Raw genomic sequence first — 20,968 nt, 5'->3', positions numbered from 1 at the left:
ATTTATTGCATAATTAATAATCAAAACTAACATAGGCCTTTCTGGCTGCATACTGTATAATTTTAGTATGCAGCAATCTCTGGCAAAGTGTAAGAAACAAAGAAAATTAGATCTCATCAGATATTATAATCCTTGCCTAACAAGCACATATTCCTACTGTGTATTGAGGAAGTGCTTAACTGAATAGTTCACATTTACAGTTTAAAGTTGTGAAACCGAAACTGAATAAATATCCCACTCAGTAACTCCAACAAATTCTGGTTCAGATGGAGAGAGTTAACCCAGAGCCTTTGGCTTTTCCATTTAAAGTGCTGTAGATCTCTGAGGTCTTATGTGATGAGCCTTCTCTGCACTGACACAACCTCACAGACAGTAAAGCATCTTAGAGATTACCACTTTAACAAAGACAGGCAGCTTTGCAAGATTACGAAGTGGTTAAATTAGTCACGGCTACAAACAAACATATAGAGCTACAGGGCTATACTGTATGATCAAACCCTGCCAGGAACTTTCTCGCCTCTGCCTCGATCTTTGCTTCCAAACCCTCTGAGTAAATAAAACATGCTAAAGCTAAGAGTAGACTGCTCTCTCTCATTTGCAAAAATAAATAACAATAATAATAATAATAAATAGAGCAAAAATGACTGTGTTTCATTCTGAACTCAGATAAATAATAGTTCAGATAATTATTTCACCACATTTGAATGGAACTGGTGGTATAGCATCCTCCTTTGGCCTTGCTAGCTTTTATTTGATAGCAGTAAGATAGTTATTGTATGTCCACGGCTCTCCTGACATCAACAAAGAGGCTGATGATTAAATAAGTAAACTGTACTGTGCAATCATGCTTTGCAGAAGTCCATCATGAGAAAAAAGGTTCCTTAAATATTCTTTTCACAGTGAAAACACCATGGGCTATAAAAAATTGAGTGAAAACACTGATCAATGTGAACGCTTCTTTGAAATTCAACCTGTTATTTACACCCAAATTATAATAATTATATATTCCCAGTATCTGTGAAAGAAGGCTCTGTTCTTTGTTTCTCAATCCAATAGGCTCCCTGGTTTCAGTGGCTGAAAATCATCTGCTGAAGGGAATGAGTCAAAGGGCCGACATGAGCCATTCTTGCTGCTGCTCAGCTTGCGTTTGCATCATCAGATGTTAGATTCCGGGGGTGAACAGAGCCTTCTTTCCAGATACAGAGAGTGCTGAGAAGTTTGTAAATACAAGATGAAAAATTGGTGAAACTGTCCTTTGTGTCACACAACTTGAAAGATATTGAGTATGAGATGACATTATGTAAAATTACAGCACTGAATCACGTGACTACAGACAATGACAAAGAGAATGCTGGGAACTTTACCTGCTTGGAAAGCCAGAGCTCAGAGCTTTCTTCATGTCTCTGAAAAATATGTCAGAACAAAATATCAGACTGGTGTTAATTTACCAAATTCATCCTCTTATCTTTTACAGCGTTTCTTTTTTGCTACTGCTTTCTACTGCTACTTGGTGCACAGAGGTTTTAAAATTCTGAACAATAGGGCAGAATCATAGATGCAATATAATCAAATTCTTTTTCAAAATGAGTTTTCTTTTAATGTCTGCAATACATGCGGAAGGCAAGTGTTATATTTTTCATATTTTGTAAAACTTATTTTGGAACAACACTTCAGCGAATTGTTTTCCAGACAGAATCATCTGTCACATAATGGACCCCTTATTTTGCTGTTTATTTTAACACGCCACAGGGGACACAACTCCCGGTCTGAGCCCTCATTTCAAACCAATATGCATGAGCAGGAGCCAGAGTTTTGGCAGGGGATTCTGGACTCTGTGTCCAGGCCTGAGCTAAGCTGCCTCTTGGCTGGGTGGCATGTTTGTTCGTGCAAATCACACCAAATCGGGAACCACAGCACTGGAGAGCAGTCTGTTGAGTCCCACAGTTCAACTCCAGGGTTAACACTGCTCTGTGTCATCCAAAAAACGGGCAGAATATGGAAGGATTTGACTCCAGCAGATGTGCTGCGATTTCACCAAAGTTTTCTGAGAGCCAAATAATTAGTAGTGAAACAGACAACAGTCAACGCCTGCAAGGTCAAACCCAAAAACCTAAAATCCTTCTCTGAATGTGAATTGTCATTCTGCTTGAAAATGCAGCTAATTAAGAATAACTATAACCTTCACTGCTGGTCCAAGTATGTTGTTCTATAGTAAGTATCCAAAACGTTCAGGGGTTCGAACAAATGAATTTATTTCTAGTTGTATTCAAAATGCTTTAATACCAGAGCTGACTAGCACCACACTGCAATATGAAAAAAACATATTTACATAACTAGCACATGAATAATGAATTGGAGTGAATGCTGATTTAAAAAAAAAAAAAAAAAAACTCAAAAATTAGTGTCAATTTCAAGTGGTCAGATTATTGTAAATTTTATTGTAAAATCTGATTATTGTAAACTGTATATGTGCAATATGAGAATAGGAAGCTTAACAGGTGTAGCAGTGCTAACTGAGGGAGGTGGGGCTTAGCAAACAGCCAATTCAAATCAATAGTTACTGAGAGGGGTGGAGGGTGGAGTCTCCAAGCTAGCAAGACACAGCTCCACTCTGGCAGCATATGGCAGAGACTGCGTAGAAAGAAAGCACTATAACCATATGACACAGTGTGCTGTCCAATCATTTCACTGAAACTCCTATAGATTCTGATTTGTGAAATATTCTTATATCCATCATGGCTTACATGAAATGAAGTCATTTTAGATGTCTTATGTCACCTTGTACACATTTCCTTGGATTTGTAAATTATGTGCTTGGTATTTTTGAAAAAACTTTTACATCTCGACTGGAATTTTAGAGGCTTCCAAGCCTGTGCAATGCAGATAATGCTTGTCTGCATAAGTACTGAGAAGGTTAATGAGTGGCTCACAAAAGTACTCAAGGTGTGGGTGCTTTTCTGTCTAACATGACAAATACGTGCTGTTATTTTTGCCATTCTTAATTAGCTCTTCTTTAATTCACAACAACAGAGCAGACAGAAACCACCTGGATGGAAAATGATGTAGAATAACTGGTGCCAATGAAAAGGTTAAAAAAAATAAGCAAACATTGCAACAAACATTGGACAAAAGCACCACCTTGTAACTCAGGCTTCATCATATATGAACCTTGCAAAAAGCAGTCCATTAATATTTATCAAGCTCTATAGAAGTGAACAATGTGAAGTGTTATGTTGCATCGCACAAATAAGAACAATTTCCTTTTTCCAGGCATTTAGTGAGCCAGCAATATATACCCAGAGTAGATTTTTCAATGAAAAAAACACAAACGAGATGAAATGATTTTTAAATTTTTCAGCTCTTTTACAATCCAAGGACACACTTATCCTTCTCTCTTACCCACGCAAATACACACACACACACACACACACACACACACACACACACACACACGTATTCACATGGGCACACACCGTGACGCAGGCTCCAGTGGTGGTGTCACACACAGTTAGGATGGAGATGTTCTGGGCCCGGTTCAACCACCTGACAGATGTTTTGGTCTTGCTGATCCACTTCACCATGGTGACATAATGTTCTCTGTGAAAAACATTAGAATTACACTAGTTATTTCATGTTATCTAATTATCTGTGAGATTATGCATTGTTATTGTAGAGGCCTGGGAGATCCAGATAAATCTACTAAATATTTTAAAAAGTAAGTTTTTAAGATAAAAAACACAAAAAGGGAAGATTACATATTGAACAGATGTGATGTGGTGGTTGTTATCATGAAAGGCTTATGTTTCCACAGCACACCATTTCCATTTGTGTGCCAAGAATTTAAATGAGCAGTTAGAAGTACTGGGCTTGGTTGTGTACATATAAAACTAATGATAATTAAAGTGAATAGAAACATTTTTCGCAATCGGAAGCTCAACCTGACTCAAGGATGCAGGCAAACTCGCATCGTCTTGGTCCTCAAGACTCTACCAAATTACTTGAATGTCAAGCTGCTGCTTTTCTTTTGTCATGTCTCTCCCACACAGTCCTTTCATGGTACAAGAGATTTCTGAAATATTGTGCACAAAGAACACCACTTCTATGTTAGCACATCACTCCAAATCTTTTTTTGAAGCAGAGCTCAGTCCAGCAGAGTTCTGTCAGAGAAAAAGTCATGCTGACATAAAGTCACACAAGATTCTTTTACAGCTATCAGATTGAGCTCTGGCATAGAGTGGTGTAATCTCATGAACTCTAATGACTCTAATGAGATCTCTGAAATGTGTTGAAAAGACATATACAACTGCACTAACTGTAAAATAACATTGAACATATATCACCAGAGCCATGTTGGGATTTGTTGGTCATTGTTTATAACCTTTTGTTAGCCCTTAGCTGAACTGAACTCAGAGTAGAAGTTGCAGTTCCAGTGACTGCAATGCAGCAGCTGCAGTGTAGCAAATTCCCCAATTAAAGATGCCAAGTGTCTAGTGAGGATAAATGATCATCTAAAGTTGAAAATGTCAAAAGTATTCCTGTAAGTGTCCCAGGAGCTGATGCAAAAGTTTGGAAAACAAAATGCAGCTCTTCTCACCGTAGTTTAAGCGTCTCCGGAGGCATGAGCTCCAGTGTGTGTGTCGGCCCATAAAGATTGACCACGTAGAGCTTCACAGCTGGGTTGGGTTGGCCAGCCTGTGTGCAGAATCAATAGCCCAGACTTTAGACAAAAGCCTCTCATGATTGCAGTGAGGTTTTTTTTTTTTTTCATGCAACACCATCCTAAATGGCAAGTATGACTTAAAAAGTCCAGTGATGAAGTGATTTGGAGTAAATCATTAAAATGCAAAAAAAATTTAAAATGCACATACATACAAATATGCATGTGTTGTCATGCGGAGACTATTATGAGCTTTGTCCATCCAACTAAACAGCCGACACGAAAAAGACCGCTGATTAAACATGATGCATTGGAGACACTTCACTGAAGCAATTGTAAATTACAGTCATAAAAAAACAGGCATTTGCATTCTGCCAGTAGACTCATTTAAATGCTGCTCTGTCTACAAATCCAGGAAAAAAAAGAATCCCTCAGACATTACAACACTGTTGAGATCAGTGCTTTATGATGTTTAATGAATTCTAGAGGTTAATTTGTTATTCTGTGTAGTCATTTTCTTTTTCACTCCAACTGCAACAACTCGCACTATAGTACTTTGAATTTCTGTGCTTCCCAAAATGACATCGGATGACGCACAGGGAGAAGCCTATAGACAGATCTATGCAGAGAACATCAAAGTTGGGTGAAGCTATTGTAGTTAGCCATCTACTTTGTGAAAACTGGGTTATGTGTACGATCACTGAGGTGCATTGCATTCTCTTCAAATGAGGTATTTCATTTCCTGCCTCTGTCATAGTGCACTTTGTTTTTTTGTTTTTTATTTTTACAATTTTTCTTTTAGCATGCTGCTTTCAAACTGGGTTGAAAGACATCAATAGAGACATCAGTTGTAGACATATTACAATAAAGTACAGGTACTAAGAAAAATAAACCACCAGAATATCGAAGCACAAATAGTGAAGTCAGTGGTTAGTTAGGGGATTCATTTTGTAGGGAACAAGTGCACTTCATATTGGCCTTGTTCAGGTGCATCTGCCTTCAGATTATTATAGGGATGTGTTTTGTTGATTGGACGACTGGGTTTACAAAAATACTCTCACAGCAAACGAATCATTCCCCAACAGACCTATATAATATACTTAGAAAGGCAAAACAACACAATTTAAGCACAACTTCTATTAAAAGATTAGTTCACATTAGCATTGGGCTGCATGTGGTACACCTCCTGTGTTAGTATGATATTAACTAATATAAGTCCTTGACAACTAAATGTGATAAACGAAACTAAACTTCAGTGTTTGGAAAAATATTTTTTTGCTTTCTTTCTGCAAATTTGATATCTACCTCATGTCTTTGCGTCAAGAACAGAGCAGGAATCACACTTTGGGTGAAGAGGGCTAAGCTAGCTGAGACCCCACTGTCACAGGCTTCCGTGTGAGTACAAATTTGATACAACATGTTCATCAGTTAGCTTTACAGTTATTGCTAGGTGAGCCAGGTTAGCAGTTTTCCCCTCCCCCCAGTCTTTAATCTAAGCTAGGCTAACCACGTTCTGACTCCAGCTCTGTCCTGAAAGCACAGACATGAATGATGTTGATTTTGTCTGTTCCCTTTTAAAAGAAAGCAAAACAAATTTAACAGTAAAAATGGCAACAGACAGCTTATTCTTCTCATTTGCCAGGTGAGTAGTATAGTGCATAGAGATATCACAGCATGTACTGTAATATGGTTTATATATAATGTTTACCTTGGGGTATGGGTACTGCTTTCCTTTGGGGTATGCCATGCCAGTGAAGCGAGGTAAAGCCATGTTAGGCACTAGACTGTCATTGAGAACCAGGAAGGCCAGCCTCTCTCCATCAGGTGACCACCAGTGCGCCACATGGGTCTGAAGGATCTCCTCTGTTTGGAAGCACACACAGAATTACTACTTTTTAAAATTAAAGTATTAATCAATCTTGCAAATGAGGAATCAAACAGCAAGATTTTTACTGTCTTATGATACAAAATAATACAACATATAATCTGCCAATAGGAAATTTAAACCACTATGTGTAGACTTTTGTTGTGATTTTAACATTTTTGCCACTGGGGCCAAAGTTGGACATTTTCAGACTATACTTCAGCTGTATATTGAACTTAGAACCAAATGCCTTACTTTGTATTTTAATCCGTAATTGATATTACATTAACAAATCTAGAGGATGTAAAGGCGAAAGGAAAAAGGTTAAATGGTGTTAACACCAAGAGAAATATCTGTGCATTTAATAACATCTTGTACGTGACACACACATTCAGTTGATGATGCTGACCCATGTCACACTGGTAATAATATGGGTTAATGTTTATATCCATTGGATATAAACATTAACCCATAGATGTTAAGTTATAATATATGGATGTTAAGTTATAATATATGGTACAGTGTATTCTAATCATCACCTAATAGAAAATGCAGTCCTATATGTGTAAGCCACAACCTCCTCAAGCTCTGAGGAACCTAAAGTGGAAAAAAAAAAACAGCTGCTGTAACAGAAGAGGTATTAAATGAAGTTCTAATTTAGGGTCAGCCATCACTGATTACTAAATTATTAAACATCACAAATGTAATTAAGAATAAAAGGGAAAAAAAGGAGACAAAACAGTGGTGCACTTCTTGTGGTCTCTTCCCTAAAGAAGATTTGCATAATCTTTTTCTCTCCTGAGAGATGGGCCAAAGTGCCTAAGTGTATGCAGCGTGTGTTCACTTAAAGCACATAAACCGACTCCTCACAGCCAGTGGGAGATATCTTGTACTAGAACAAACATTATGAATATTTAATCACTGTCTTTTATAAGGTAATGTTTCTAAACACACTCATTTTCAGTTTAATGAGACAGTCTGTCAACACAATGCTGAAAATTAGGTTAGATATTATCATTATTTGTACCTCAGCAATGTTTAAAATCCACTGTGGCAAGGCAGCTTCTCTACAAGTCATTATTTGATATCAAGTTCCTGTTTGTCATTGAGATTCTTTGCATAGTTTCTTTCAGAGAAAGTTTACTGTATGGCTAGTTATCTAAGATAGCATGGGAACAAGTCGATATGTACCTTCATAGAGCCAGTCAGCAATTCCATTGAATATGACTCCTTCCTTCCCTGAGGATGTTAGCCTAAGGGAGTTACTCTTGACATCAGATTGGTAGTAGATGTTATTTTCAAATATGTAGATCTGTAGAGACAAAGCACACACAGTCACAACTTAGATGGTACATGGTATGGTCAGGAACACAGAAATGCTACAAGACAAACTTGTGTACATGGCTGCTCAATTTTCAAGGAAGTGCCAGATTTTTGCCTTTATAACTTTAGTGCACATCCACTGGATTAACAATTCTTATATTAAATACACACAGTATCTGCTCAAGCATCCATTCTTTTAGGATTAAAGGTGTAAGGCTGTGTCAGTAAGCCATCAAGTGATTAACTCCAGTGTACTGTAAACTGTATTTGGGGAAGTAAACCTGTTACTCCTGATGTACAAATGGCCTCAGCAGTAACGTAAAATTCCAAAAAACCAGAATCATCTCCGTGAGGACTTTCAAATCAGACAGAACAGAGAAAACTGCAACCCTCCCAATCCACCCTCCTCTGCTTTTATTTTAACTGTTGTTGTTTTTTGCCTTTATTGCACAGTAAATATCTGTATATGAATGGAGAGAGAAGAGTGGAGGACAGTGTTGATGGGACATCTGAGCCTTTGTAATGTCAAAAAAATGTATCAATCGTGCAAAATGAATTGATTTTGTCACTCCTATTACTATTCTTTGTCTTGCTTCTGTTTGGTGGATAATCACGGCTGAAGAGTTGGAACTACAGTTTCCACAGTTTTTTTCTTAGATGTAGGCAAAAAGTATAATAGAGTCAGTTAATAAACTGTGGACCAAACTTGGACTCTTTTTTTGTAGTTTATTCCTTTACATCTGGGCAAATTATCACCATTACAAGTATGATGAATTATCTATTAGCAGTTCCTGATTGAAATGTACCCATGGATGCACAGACAACAATCACTGCACTGGAAAAAATGTAAAAACGTGATGATTCTCTGGGAGGTTCTTGAGTTCTTGAACGTATTTTCTTTGATTAATAAGTTGTGTCTGTCTGTATAGCCTACATATACTTAGTATTAGCAGTACTACCCAGTTTACAAAAAGTGCAACCCACATTTACTTTAAAACTTACTTTTTTATTGAAATAAAACAATTGTGATTCAATATTTGTTCAGAAACACTCTTCATAGTTCTCAAAGCCCAGCTGTTTCAAGTGACAGAAGAAGCAGGTAGTTTGCACTACAGTAGCAGCAGGCCTACTGTCCACCAAAACAGTACGACCAACAATTCCTTGTAGATACATTTGTCAAACTGCAAAGCTAACTTGTCAAACAAACACAGCAGATTCCATTTCTCAAAGTTACACAGACCAAAATCTGTGTCAGGCGGAAACCCAATATGTCCTTGGCCTCTCCAAAGAGCCAGAAAGTCTCTGGCCTGATGTGACAAAAATCATTAGCAAAGTCCTCTCCCTGCACTGAAACAAACTCAGAGTCAGCGGGGCCTTCTGCTGTCTGACTGGAAGGCATCAATATATCATCAGCCTAGAAGGCACTCTGTGCATGTGCAAAAAGGTTCCAAAAACTAATGGTTTAACCACAGACCCAATTCAAATACATCCTCTGCAAGAAGTAAGCTCTCTTCTAAAATATGAGGGTTCATTTTTACAACTATGGAGTGAAGATAATCCCTGATTTGATCCCTCTATGATCAGCTTCTAGAGGTTGACGGACAGTATTCCATAACAGGTCACAAATAGTGTTCTTTGAAAATAAAAAGTCTCAGAAATCTGCCCAAAACATTTGGGCCAACATTGCTCAAAAAAAAAAGAGTATATAGTGAATGATTTGGGGAAATACTGTATTTGCAAGCCAGATGAATAGACATTCAGTACACTAGTGATTATTTCCAGTATCAGGGGCTTCAATTATAATTCACATGCACACCTGGAAGCAATTTGTTTTTATAGTCCAATATATGGAGTCAATGTCAGCTATATGGCAGACGCAGCACATGTAGGTGATGACCACAATGATGGACATAGATATGTCATGCAAAGTTCTTCAGTGCGCTAGCTTAACTATAAAGTGAAACCAGCACTAACTAGATCAAATGTACCTTTCAGGTGTGAAAACACCCTCAGATTCAAATTCTGAATTATTGTTGCCTCGCCTTTAAATCTCCCCGCACAGCCCTGTAAGGCTTTTGGCTTTGTACTGTCTATTGCAGACCATATGCTATAATTTCTTGATGGTTACACTGCTGTGGAAATAATACCCTAATTACCTCTGCCTACAGGTTGCTGAAAATATAGCTGGATCAAAAGGATAAAAGTAGTCATGCTGGAAAATAGGCATTAATATTCACTATTGCCAGTATCATTTTTAAAGTTCACACGATCAAAGTGGATCGAACAAGGCGTAATTAGCACATAACCATAGCCAAATTCGAATTTTATCAACTGGGAAAAGTGAGTTATCCTTCTATTTAGAGTCACTATGAGCGTCCAATGCATGTAACATTCTGGCATCTTCCTAGTTAGAATAGAACGATTTCCCAAAGAATTATTATGCTTACTTACAGCCTCCTTCACAAAACACACATCATATCATTGTTTCCAAAGATGCGCTTCTTGCTAATGATGCTGTGCATGCCTCTCAAGAGCTAAAAAGCCTTCACATCTGTCTAGCTCTCCTTATCACCATAATGACTTCCTAATGGAGTCGTGTTTGATTTATGCTCAAATATTCCACGTTGAAATCTGCCAGTATGGACAAAGCAGCTTTACTAGGCTTTAGCCTTTCAGCTGTCAACAAAAAGGGCTCCTAATCTGTCTAGTGTAGATAAATAAGAAAGGTATGATGGGAGGAAATCAACATCTAATTAGGGTCGCTCAAACGGTGAACCTGAGTACATTATGAGTAGAGTGGAAATTTCTGAATTAGAAACGCCTGGCACTAAAACCACAGAGAGCACACAACAGGACAAACTTTGTGTGTGTGTGTGTGTGTGTGTGTGTGTGTGTGTGTGTGTGTGTGTGTGTGTGTGTGTGTGTGTGTGTGTGTGTCCTTCCTCACAGTTCAAATACACTTGCAGTAAAAAAGAAAGATACAAACATAGCTCCAAGCACATGAAAAGTGCCATGACACTTTGTATTTCCGTTTATATGACACAGTGTCATTCACAGGCCTGGAGCTGATGATAAATTCTTATTTTGTTGGCTTCACAGTCACAGAGGTTTCAAAATACAGGGTTTTACTTTTCTGTTGAAATTTGTTGGATGTCAGATAAAAGAAAAGCAACCCCGCGTGTGTTGATTCAATGTGTTGTCATTATTGGGTCAATACTCGAAGTCAAACATCGATGAAAATGTGGTTTTCATTTGAGCTATTCTATATATCCTTGAAAAAAAACAAACAGAAAGTACACTAATTCATTTTCAGTAACCCTGAAATGTAATAAAGCTAATTGAGGTAAAGTGGGGTGGTGCTGAAAGACAGGATGAGGTTATGAAGTGTTTTTCACTGTATTCTCACCAGCTGTTGGCCTTGCACTCCCCAAGCAGCGTACTGCAGGACAGAGTTCACCACCTCAGGAGGGTCGAGCTCCCAAACCTCCCTGAAGGAAAAAAAAAAAAAAAAAAATACAATGTCATTTGCAATGTCATCACTAACATCCACATTTAAGGTAGTCGCCTAGGCTGCACTTTTTTATTGCATTTTACCATGAAACTAGATACATGGGTGTAATTTATTAACACATTATAATGGAAATATGATATAGCAGATGTATAAAGCATATGCATAAGTACGGGTGAGCCTAGGTTATTTATCAAGCAAATATGGTTTCAGGTTGTCAAATGTGAGAGTTTCTTGGCCTTACATTATAATAAACAGACTGTTTTTGGGTTTTGGATTAATAGCCAAGACAAACAGACAGACATTTAATGATGTCACCTTGGACTCTACAACATTCTGATGCACATTTTTCACAGATTTACGATGATTTTTTAGATCAACAGCTTATTCAAGAAAATAATCAGTAAATGAATGAGTAATGGAAATAGTTAGTTGTTAACTATGTCCTGTTATATAAACACAACAATACTTTTTAGTACAGACTCAGACCCACAGTTCATGTATATATAATAAGAAGCAAAAACTATTTTTCCCTTTGTCATAATAGACATAATGTGTTATGTTAGTTTCTATTGGTTCAACTGACGATGAGGTGTAAATTCAAACGAGCACAAATTGGCAGGAGACTTGACACAATGCCAGAGTGGTGCCCCAGACTGGCCCAGTATCTGAAGAATTTATCACAAAACATCCTAGAATAACACTCATGTTTGAAAAGGCAAATCCCATCAGTTGCATAAAGTTTTAATCCTCTCCAATTAGTGGTGTGAATCCTGCCAGTCACCATGACAGACAGAGTAGCAGGATGTCCACATGCCAGCGTGTCTGAATCACGATTCTAAAATTTTTCCAGACCTTTCCAAAGGTCCACTTGTAGAGCAGCAGGGCCCTACAGACTGTAAGCTGATCTACTGATAGTCTCCAACCTTTATCACAACTGAACATAAAACTATAACTATAGTGCAGTTTTCAGATCATCAGCTATATGAAGCAGAGCCCTGTAGTCAGATACAGTCCCACTAACCTACACAAGTCCACTGTGGAAAATCAAAACACAGTGGAGAGACAGAAATGAGCTAATACTGTCCAGGGATCAGCTTAACAAAAATTATGTCACTGTGTGCTGGGCATGCCTGTGACATTCTCTCATTTTCCTTTGTTGTGGTTTCAAAGTGGCAGGCATGTGACATGTGCAGGTCTGAATGACAACGAGATGTTAATTCCGTGAACCGTTGAAGTCACAGTCGAGGTTGCTGTTGATGGAGAAGGTGTTTGATGGAGCAGACACATTATTTCTTAAATTCAAAGTTTAAATTAATTAAACTCTAATTTTAAAACAGATTTCAATTTATGGTCCTAAATAGGGCATTCTCCCATTGCGTCATCTGATACAGGACACAAGTTGTCTACATGCTGAGACCTGTGGTCTCAATTATGTTGGAAAAACTAAAAGCGCTGTAAATATTTGCATATCTGCACACATAACTGCAATATGCATGCAAAACATGGTTTGGGCTAATGATCCACAGTCTGTGCAAGCTAACCATAGCTCTGCAGAGTTTAGGGATGATTGTAGGTTCTAGGGAATAGGAAGAATCTCCTCCTTTCCACCTCAGCCTGAGCATTTTGACCTTGAAAAAGATCAGAAGATTATGTCATATTTCATTTAATTAATTGCATTTGAGGGCTGCAATACATTACCTTTGTAGCTGTACATCTGTGTTCTTTTGTTGCGGGTATGATGGGGGTGTAGCACTTGGACTTTAGCTATAGCAGCTCCTCCTCTTCCTGATAGTCTAACAGAGTTGAAATCTTGTTCTGCCAATCAATTTGTGGCAATTCTATCTCTACTGTAGGTTCACTATATATGTATTTTTTATGTGTATTTCTTACTCTGGTTGAGACACAGCTGTGGCGAAACATCAATCTATTTCATTATTAAAGCTGCAAGCTAATTAGAGCACTCCAGCTTTTTTTTTTTTTTTTTTTTTTTGTGGAAGTTTGTTGCAATCAGCTACATATTGCTTTTGCAATGGGACACTACCATTTTGCACAAATTCATCCACCAAATTTAAATAATGTTTTAAAACCTAGTCAGTCTAGGGCCACTGAGCATGTGGGGCCCTTAGGCTGCAGCTCGGATCCGCCTGTGTGTTAACATTTGGAACAAAGCAGACAAACAGAGAAACCTGCCTTTTCCTTCATGCATGTCACAACATGTAATGTTGATGTCAATGTTGATGATAAAATACTATGTTGATTGCACTTTTTTACGAAGAATATCTCTGTTGTACAAATTTGCAAAACCGAGTGGCTCACAGTTATTTTTTACTGATGACAGGTGGTTTTACCACACAGGTTGCCGCACGGCAACTGCTCAGGAAGACAGAAACACTCACCGCGTATGAATATTGTAGATGCTGTAGGAGGCCATGTAGGAGTGGCGGTAAACCTGCAGCAAAATAAAGACAGAGAGGGAGAGATTAAAAGATGACTGTCTGAAACATTAACGTGAGAAGCAGCAGTGCCACAGATAATGACATCACGACAAAAAATGAAAAGGAGGAAGGCATCAAACAAAACAGACTGCTGGCTGTTCTCAGTGATAGAATCTGGAGACAATGCAATTTGCATGGGTGACAGCTGTAGGACGAGACATTTTAATTCCATCTGAGAAACCCATCATCGCCTAGTGCCTCTGTGCTGAAAGCCCGGGAGAGACGGAGACGGAGACAGAGACAGAGAGAGAGAGAGAGAGAGAGAGAGAGGGAGGGAGGGAGAGGGAGAAAGAGAGAGAGAGGCATTCAAAGTGACAGAGGGGTGCATGTAAAGCTGTCTGAACCCCACCCCCCCTCCACCCCCCAGAGAAGCTGTGCCTGACATGATAATAGACCTCTGACCGAGGCGGGTGATCGGGCACAGTAACAGGCCATATCTTTGCATTTCATCATGAAGATGACACTTATGTATTCAGCTCTGATACAAAGCAGAGGAATCTATTACAAGAGGCAACTTTGCTGCTTTTAATATAAAGGCTCGTAGGTACACTTGATTAATTTCTATTTATACTCATCCTTGATAGAAGTTAAGCTTAAGTGAACTTGGGGTTTTAGGTAACTGCATATGAAGGGAAAGAAATTCTGAGTGGACAGTATACTTCTTGTACAGTATTTGTAAGTATTCTCAATTCTATGCTATTCTATTCTAGTACAGAGTACAAGTGTTGAGCCAGTGGAGCCATTCATAATGAAATGTTGGTGAGCAAGGAAAATTCTTAATGATAATAATAATAATAATACAGACAAATAAAGATAGCAAGTCAATGACAGACATAAATATAAAGAAGTGTAGGCAACATATTAATGGATTATGTACCAGGGAACTCACAAGAATATGCACGGAAACAGATCAAATCTTTGAGCGTGCTCTCAGATTTAAACTGGTCTAGTGAGGTAGCTGTAGCTTACCAAACAGAAAGAAAACAGCCCTGGGAAACAGCTATCAGCACCTTTTCATTTTTATAAAGGATGTTATAGCAAGAAGTATTACACACCCCAATGGCACAAATGAGAGCTTCAAGTGCTCCCTGGTACACCTTGAGGAGGTGAGCCAGAGGCTACAAGTGCTCTTCATCATCTTGGAAGCTGTTGTCCATGATGGAGTTCATTTTAGACCATTCCTTCAGGCTGCCCAGCCCTACAGAGGCTAAGCCTTTTTATTATTATTTTTTTTTTTCCCTTTTCTTTTTACAAGTGTGTTATACCTGCTGGCGTGCTCGCTTCTCAACACACAACGGCAAGAAAATCACTTCTCCAATAACTATACTTCCTCAATAAACGGGTGGACTTGGTTACTGTAGCCCATCTTGCAGACACAGAGCTTATCACAGATTTTAACAAGGACATTTTCTACTATGCTGCTAAGTATTAGCAAACTGCAAGAACAAAGCAAACCAAACCTAGAATCATATTTTATCATATTCCTTTTCAGTACAGTGAATTCATATTATTAATGACAGTATTTATCTTCTCCTGTAGATATTGTCTGATATTGTCTGAAAAGTGAGGAGGTGACAGCATGAGTTGGAAACCTTGGTTAATCAGGAAGTTACTATCATAATATATCAAGTATCTCATCAAGTGTAATTATGCTCAAGTGTATTTTGACTTCACTGTCACTGTCATGTTCATATAAAGGAAGCAGTGGGATGTGGTGTTTGCCTTAATGCAATTACTTTAGCTAAAAGAGAAAGAGATCAGTGTGTGGGATGAACCTGAAGCCATATCAATATGGATGGAGGGCAGACATGATATTGCAAACACCTCTCAGTATGACACAAAATAATGGACCGACACCACTGCAGCCTCTAAAATGACCATACAGTTGAATCAGCACCACTTTAAAACAGGTCCAGCAGAAACTGAAACACTGTAACCTTCACATGACACCTCAACATGACAACTGGGTGTATGTGTTTCCCTTATTTCACCACTATTTCCACCCTTCAATGTGATGCTTGGTGTTGGATGGCAAGGTCACTACAGGAGCTTAATTGGTAAGGTTGGCCAACTTTAACAACACAGAAATTAGCAGCTATAATCAATATATTTATATAAGCAATACATCAAATGAAATGTGGAATGTTAAAGGGGTTGCTTATAGTAACAATCCTGCTGATAAGTATCCCTCGAATCTGGCAGCTGCCCTCAGCTCTGGAGGGATTTAGAGTGTCTTTCAGATCCATGTTTTGGTTTTTCCAACGCACAACTTTACTGTTTTGATTGACTCACTGCTCACATACAGTATACCTTGTTTTTGCCCACAGCAGGCGGCTGTTTTCATTTTAAAAAAGACTACAAAAAACTTGGTTGCCCAAACAGCAGACAGACACAATTAACAAGGAGCTAACAGGAACATAGTGGATCATTTAGTGGCTAAATATCTAGATATTTCCCTCAGGAGAAACAGGTGAAAAAACAAAAATTCTTATTTTGTGCTCTCTGTTTTCCAACAATTTCACCGTTAATTTAAAAGACCATAGTCTGATGTGTTCACAGCTTGTTTTCATTTCCACCAAGATGCCCAGAAATCATTTATTGCAGTTTTAAGTGTTGCAGAGGTAACTAAGGTATGCTGCATCTCCCATTAATGTGAAATATTATGTATGATAGTAGGTTTATGTTCTGGTGTAAATTAAATCTAACCTCTACAGAGATCAGAGTATGTTACTATCTTTTTCTCCAAAGAGCATTTTAAAAACAAAAACAGATGTTAATGAGGCTTAATGGCAGTTATAAAGACATTATACAAAGACAACAATAAGGCTTTGGATTCCAGCCTAAGCATCCGATGCACAGCCCATAACAATAAGGAGGAACATCAATAATACAGACTCTTGTTCATACTGAAAGTGTATTACTGTTTAGAGAGAAGAAGAGGATTCACTGAGCTCCAAGTGACTCATATTGACTTTATGCAGAGTGCGCGCATACTCAAGGAACTGCAGTTGACACTGGGGTTGAGCGTGCTCAATATAAATTTGTCAGAGTTATAACAAATATCTGTGTTGTGGAGAACTGTGCCTGGGAGTAAAAACTGATTCCCCAAGGTGCTCTTGACACATTTCTCAAAATCTGACATGCTGAAACTTCCTAATTTTCAGCCAAGAAATACAGAAAAACCCTCTCTAAAAAGAACTTTTCAGCAATACTCCATTAAATCGGGTATAGAGCTCATATTGGTATGTTGACCTTTGCTGCTAGCTTGATGATAAACAAAAAAGGTTGTGACATTTTCAACACTCAAATACAATAGTGGCTGTGAAGATGAATATAATGTCCAAAACTAAACGCATGGGAGCAAAGACAAAACGTTATTAATGCTACAAGGTTGATCTTTGAAAGCATATATTGAATACCTCTGACAATACGACAGCTAAGCTTGAGTTATGATACCTTTTTATCAAATCCAAATCTTTTTGAATCCTTAGAATTTCATTAGCCACATCTTTCAACATTTGCTTGTGATTAAAGTGAAAAACAACTTAAAATTTCAGGTTTATCTATGATCTGTAATCATATTTTGTTTGCTGAAAAAAAAACATAATAGTTTTGCGTAGGAGCCTAGTTAACATCTAAAACCACGTGGATACAACTTGAAAAAAAAATTGATACGAATGAAAACTTATGTCCTTTATTCTGCTTTGGGATTGTCTTTAAAAAAGGTTAAGAAAGTGAGCTATTTTTCCAACCACAGCGAGACTGACATGATAATTCTCCTCTGCAGTTTTATGCTGTGACCACTCAATGACCATCAGTCTATCAAGACAGGCTTGTTGAAATGGTAAAAGATCTGAAAATGACATGAAACAAAATCTGAAGTCATCCATCTGTGGGAAAAGGTGTTCCAAATTTCACTGCAATCTCATTTTGGGCTTTGGCTGTCAGAGTTAGCTAAATCCCCATTTCTTACTTTTTGCTAATAAGAGATTGCTTCATTGCTTCACACATCATTTCAAAATAAATGACCATGTACTTCACTTCTTTCTATGTGAACTGACTGAACAATCAACACATATTTTTTTCTATTTGTTTGTTTGTTTTGTAATTAATGGAATTAAACTTTGTTATTAAAGGTACATGTCGTAAACAGAATCCAATGTTCTGGTTACACTTTGGCTCTCTATAAACAAGAGTTTGATAGTATGTACTCTCCCAAGGGATGTTATATTGTATGACATACAACTACAACATCTTCTGAGTAGCACAAAAAGAAAAAAAGGGGAAAAAAAACAGCACAGACACTTAAAGAGTGTCTTGGGAGTGTCACCACAGAAGAAGTGTAACTGAGTCTACCTTTCCTGTGCTTGGCATCAGCCCACTTATAAGGAAAGAGAAAATCAATAGCCAAGTGGGAGCAGCTCTCTGGATGGATCTGTACAGTAGAAAGCATGTCCACCAAATGGCTACCAAAGAATTACAATGCTGTAGATTGTATGATATGTGCTGTTGACATTGTACAGCAACCTGAAACTATGTGGTTGCCATAGCAATATTGCCTCTAGGTATACTTACAGGTATGAATCTTTGCTTATTGAACTTTTGCACCTTCATGTTTGTGACACGGCACCAACTTCCCATTATAAAAGCGTTTAGAGAGTTTTCACAAAAGACACCATTAGTCTTGTTTTCAGATAACCTGAAGAAATATTTCATCTTCACTCCACAGTCCAGGGTTATTCTCAAAGATCAACATTTCTAACTTCAAAAGGCTGCAACTGCTGCAACCTCTTCTTTGATTTGGTCAAAACAACTGTGGAAAAACTCCATGGACTCAAAGAAGAAAACACCCCCATCCCCAAACAAAAAACAAACACACAAACAAAAAAAACTATTAAAATTGCTCTCTAAGTCTATTTGAATAAAACATATAATATTAAAACATACACAAATTAACACAAATAGTAATGGTAAAATTGGTTATCATAACACTGTGTTCAATAAACTAATTGCTTAGATCTCAGAACATGGCAACACAAAGAGGTGAGAAACACAAGCACTGACATGATCAGACATGTCGTAAACAAAGACTGTTGTTAGCCCATGTATTAAGATTAAATAGGCTACATAGTGTGTGACACAGGAGGTGAGAGGGACACAGGGGACACTGACTGACAGTGCAGCATAGACGACCATGCTGCATTGGTAGTTGGAGCTAATCAGCCATGAGCAGCTACTGTCAGCTACTGACTCTTCGCTCCTCTGCTGGAAAGACAGGGAGTCTGATGAAGCTTTGACAGTCACTAGAGGCACATTTATGTTCCTTGAGAGAGTTGCAGCATGTGTGCATGCCTTGTAGCTGGAATAGCAGCAGGACTACAGGAGGTTCTGCAGCGACTGTTGAAGAGTGCCATTAAATAGCTATAGCTATGCTGTTCACGTTTAATATTACTCTTCTTCAAAACTTGTGCGGAGTTCTGACCTACTGCATTTGCCATAGTTGTGCACACTCAAGTGTTTTTTTTTTTTTTGTGAAGAATACTACCATACAGGTGCACACACTGACCTCCAAATAATATCACAGTGTATATCCAATTGTATAATGTGATACGGATTTATAAAATGACGTAGAAATGTCCGTATTAAATACCTGATAGTTCATAATACTCCACCACACTGATGCAAAATCTTCTAAATCCCATATTTAAAGAAGGTAGTCCTGCTTACTGATTTGAAACATTGGCTGCGATGGCCTAAAACGACTGAATAATCTCTGACCATGTCACAGTTTCATTTCATGGTATGTTGTGTCATAATGCCCAAGCCTATACAGTTCAGTGAGCAGTTCTATATTCAGATTTAGATAGCAGATGCTTTTTGATTGAGGAGGTTCCCGAATGGAAAGGCAGTGGTTTTGCCATTTTATGTTTTATTTCTGCGCAATTTAGAATTTCATCTGATATGTTGTATTCTCTCTTTGTTTATATGTCCCATAATTGTTTGCATGTACTTCACGGTCAGAGTAGGATAAACATGTCCGTGAGTAACCAAAGGCTTTTAGAGAAGGAACACAGGTGTGGTACCTCGACAACAAAATCACAAAGGCGTACTGTTTATATTTTGTTGACATGATTAGAGAAATGTTGATATATAATAGTAGCTATCACCCATTTGCTGCAGCAGCCACCATTCAAACAGGCTCATTTTAAATTTATTTACAGACAAACAGAACACAGATTTGTCGTTTCGGGATGCAGGTGCTGTTTTCCTACCATAAAATTACACATCAGTGGGATACTTGTTTCGTTTTCTAAAATACCAGGTGGGCTCAACTGAGACAGAGGAGATAGTTTCTGTCTCGTCTTTTCCCTTTGTTTTCGGCATTACATCTGTGACTCCCTGCTCGCACTCACCACTTAGCTCATTTGTCCTTTCATCAGAATTTCAGGCCCAAAGTGGGACACTGGAATATGAACTCATCTCATATGAAAATGGAATAAATGAGTTTTAAGACAACTCCATCTGCATTACTCTGCGCACTCCAAAGGCGAGGAGGAATGGAGGAAAATAGCTTTTTCAACTTTTGTACTGACTGCCAGAAACAAGCAGAACTCTTGTACTGGTACAGCAGAAAAATACTGAACAAATGCAAGGGTGCAATTTATTTATGTCTCGACATGCAAACAATGGAGGCTGTCAATCAGAATCAGTGAGAAATCAGTCAACTCAACACACCTACGCCTTTATAGCTTAAAGCTAATAAGCTATTTTTTGTCCTCTTAAGTGAAAAAGCAACAGAAAATATGCTTATTAAAAGTAGGACAGAGCAAATAACTCATCTCCCACCAGATTCAGTGACATATGTTTAAGACCACTAGTCCAAAAAAATGTCATGAGATGACATAAAGACTATGTAATTCATGGGAAAAAGCCACTAGCGTCACAAGATGCCAAGGCTAAAAAAACAGCCTGTTGTCAGCAGTGAAAAAAAAAAAGAATCCCAGAGATTAGTAGCTTTTATCAAGCTTAATCACTCCCAAATACAGATGTAGTCAGATAGAGGTATGTAATCCTACAAACAAGTGAGGCTATCGATAGGTGAAGCTACAAGAGCTTTC

General features: G+C 38.1%; 1 protein-coding gene across 4 annotated transcripts in view; it reads right to left on the bottom strand.

Annotated features, from left to right (window-relative positions):
• Positions 1-20,968, bottom strand: part of LOC108901333 (inactive dipeptidyl peptidase 10) — a 231,937-nt gene that overhangs the window by 21,401 nt on the left and 189,568 nt on the right. For all 4 annotated transcript variants that reach the window (XM_051072573.1, XM_051072571.1, XM_018702801.2 and 1 more), the window contains exons 6-12: positions 13,752-13,804; positions 11,251-11,332; positions 7,713-7,833; positions 6,366-6,520; positions 4,595-4,692; positions 3,474-3,597; positions 1,365-1,403 (exon numbers count right to left, since the gene is read on the bottom strand). In XM_051072573.1, the coding sequence (XP_050928530.1) occupies positions 1,365-1,403; positions 3,474-3,597; positions 4,595-4,692; positions 6,366-6,520; positions 7,713-7,833; positions 11,251-11,332; positions 13,752-13,804 (672 nt within the window). The remainder of the gene's footprint in view (positions 1-1,364; positions 1,404-3,473; positions 3,598-4,594; positions 4,693-6,365; positions 6,521-7,712; positions 7,834-11,250; positions 11,333-13,751; positions 13,805-20,968) is intronic.

Source organism: Lates calcarifer, linkage group LG1, assembly GCF_001640805.2.
Source record: "Lates calcarifer isolate ASB-BC8 linkage group LG1, TLL_Latcal_v3, whole genome shotgun sequence".
NCBI classification, from domain to species: domain Eukaryota; kingdom Metazoa; phylum Chordata; class Actinopteri; family Centropomidae; genus Lates; species Lates calcarifer.
This window is presented reverse-complemented; position numbering and strand designations above follow the sequence as displayed.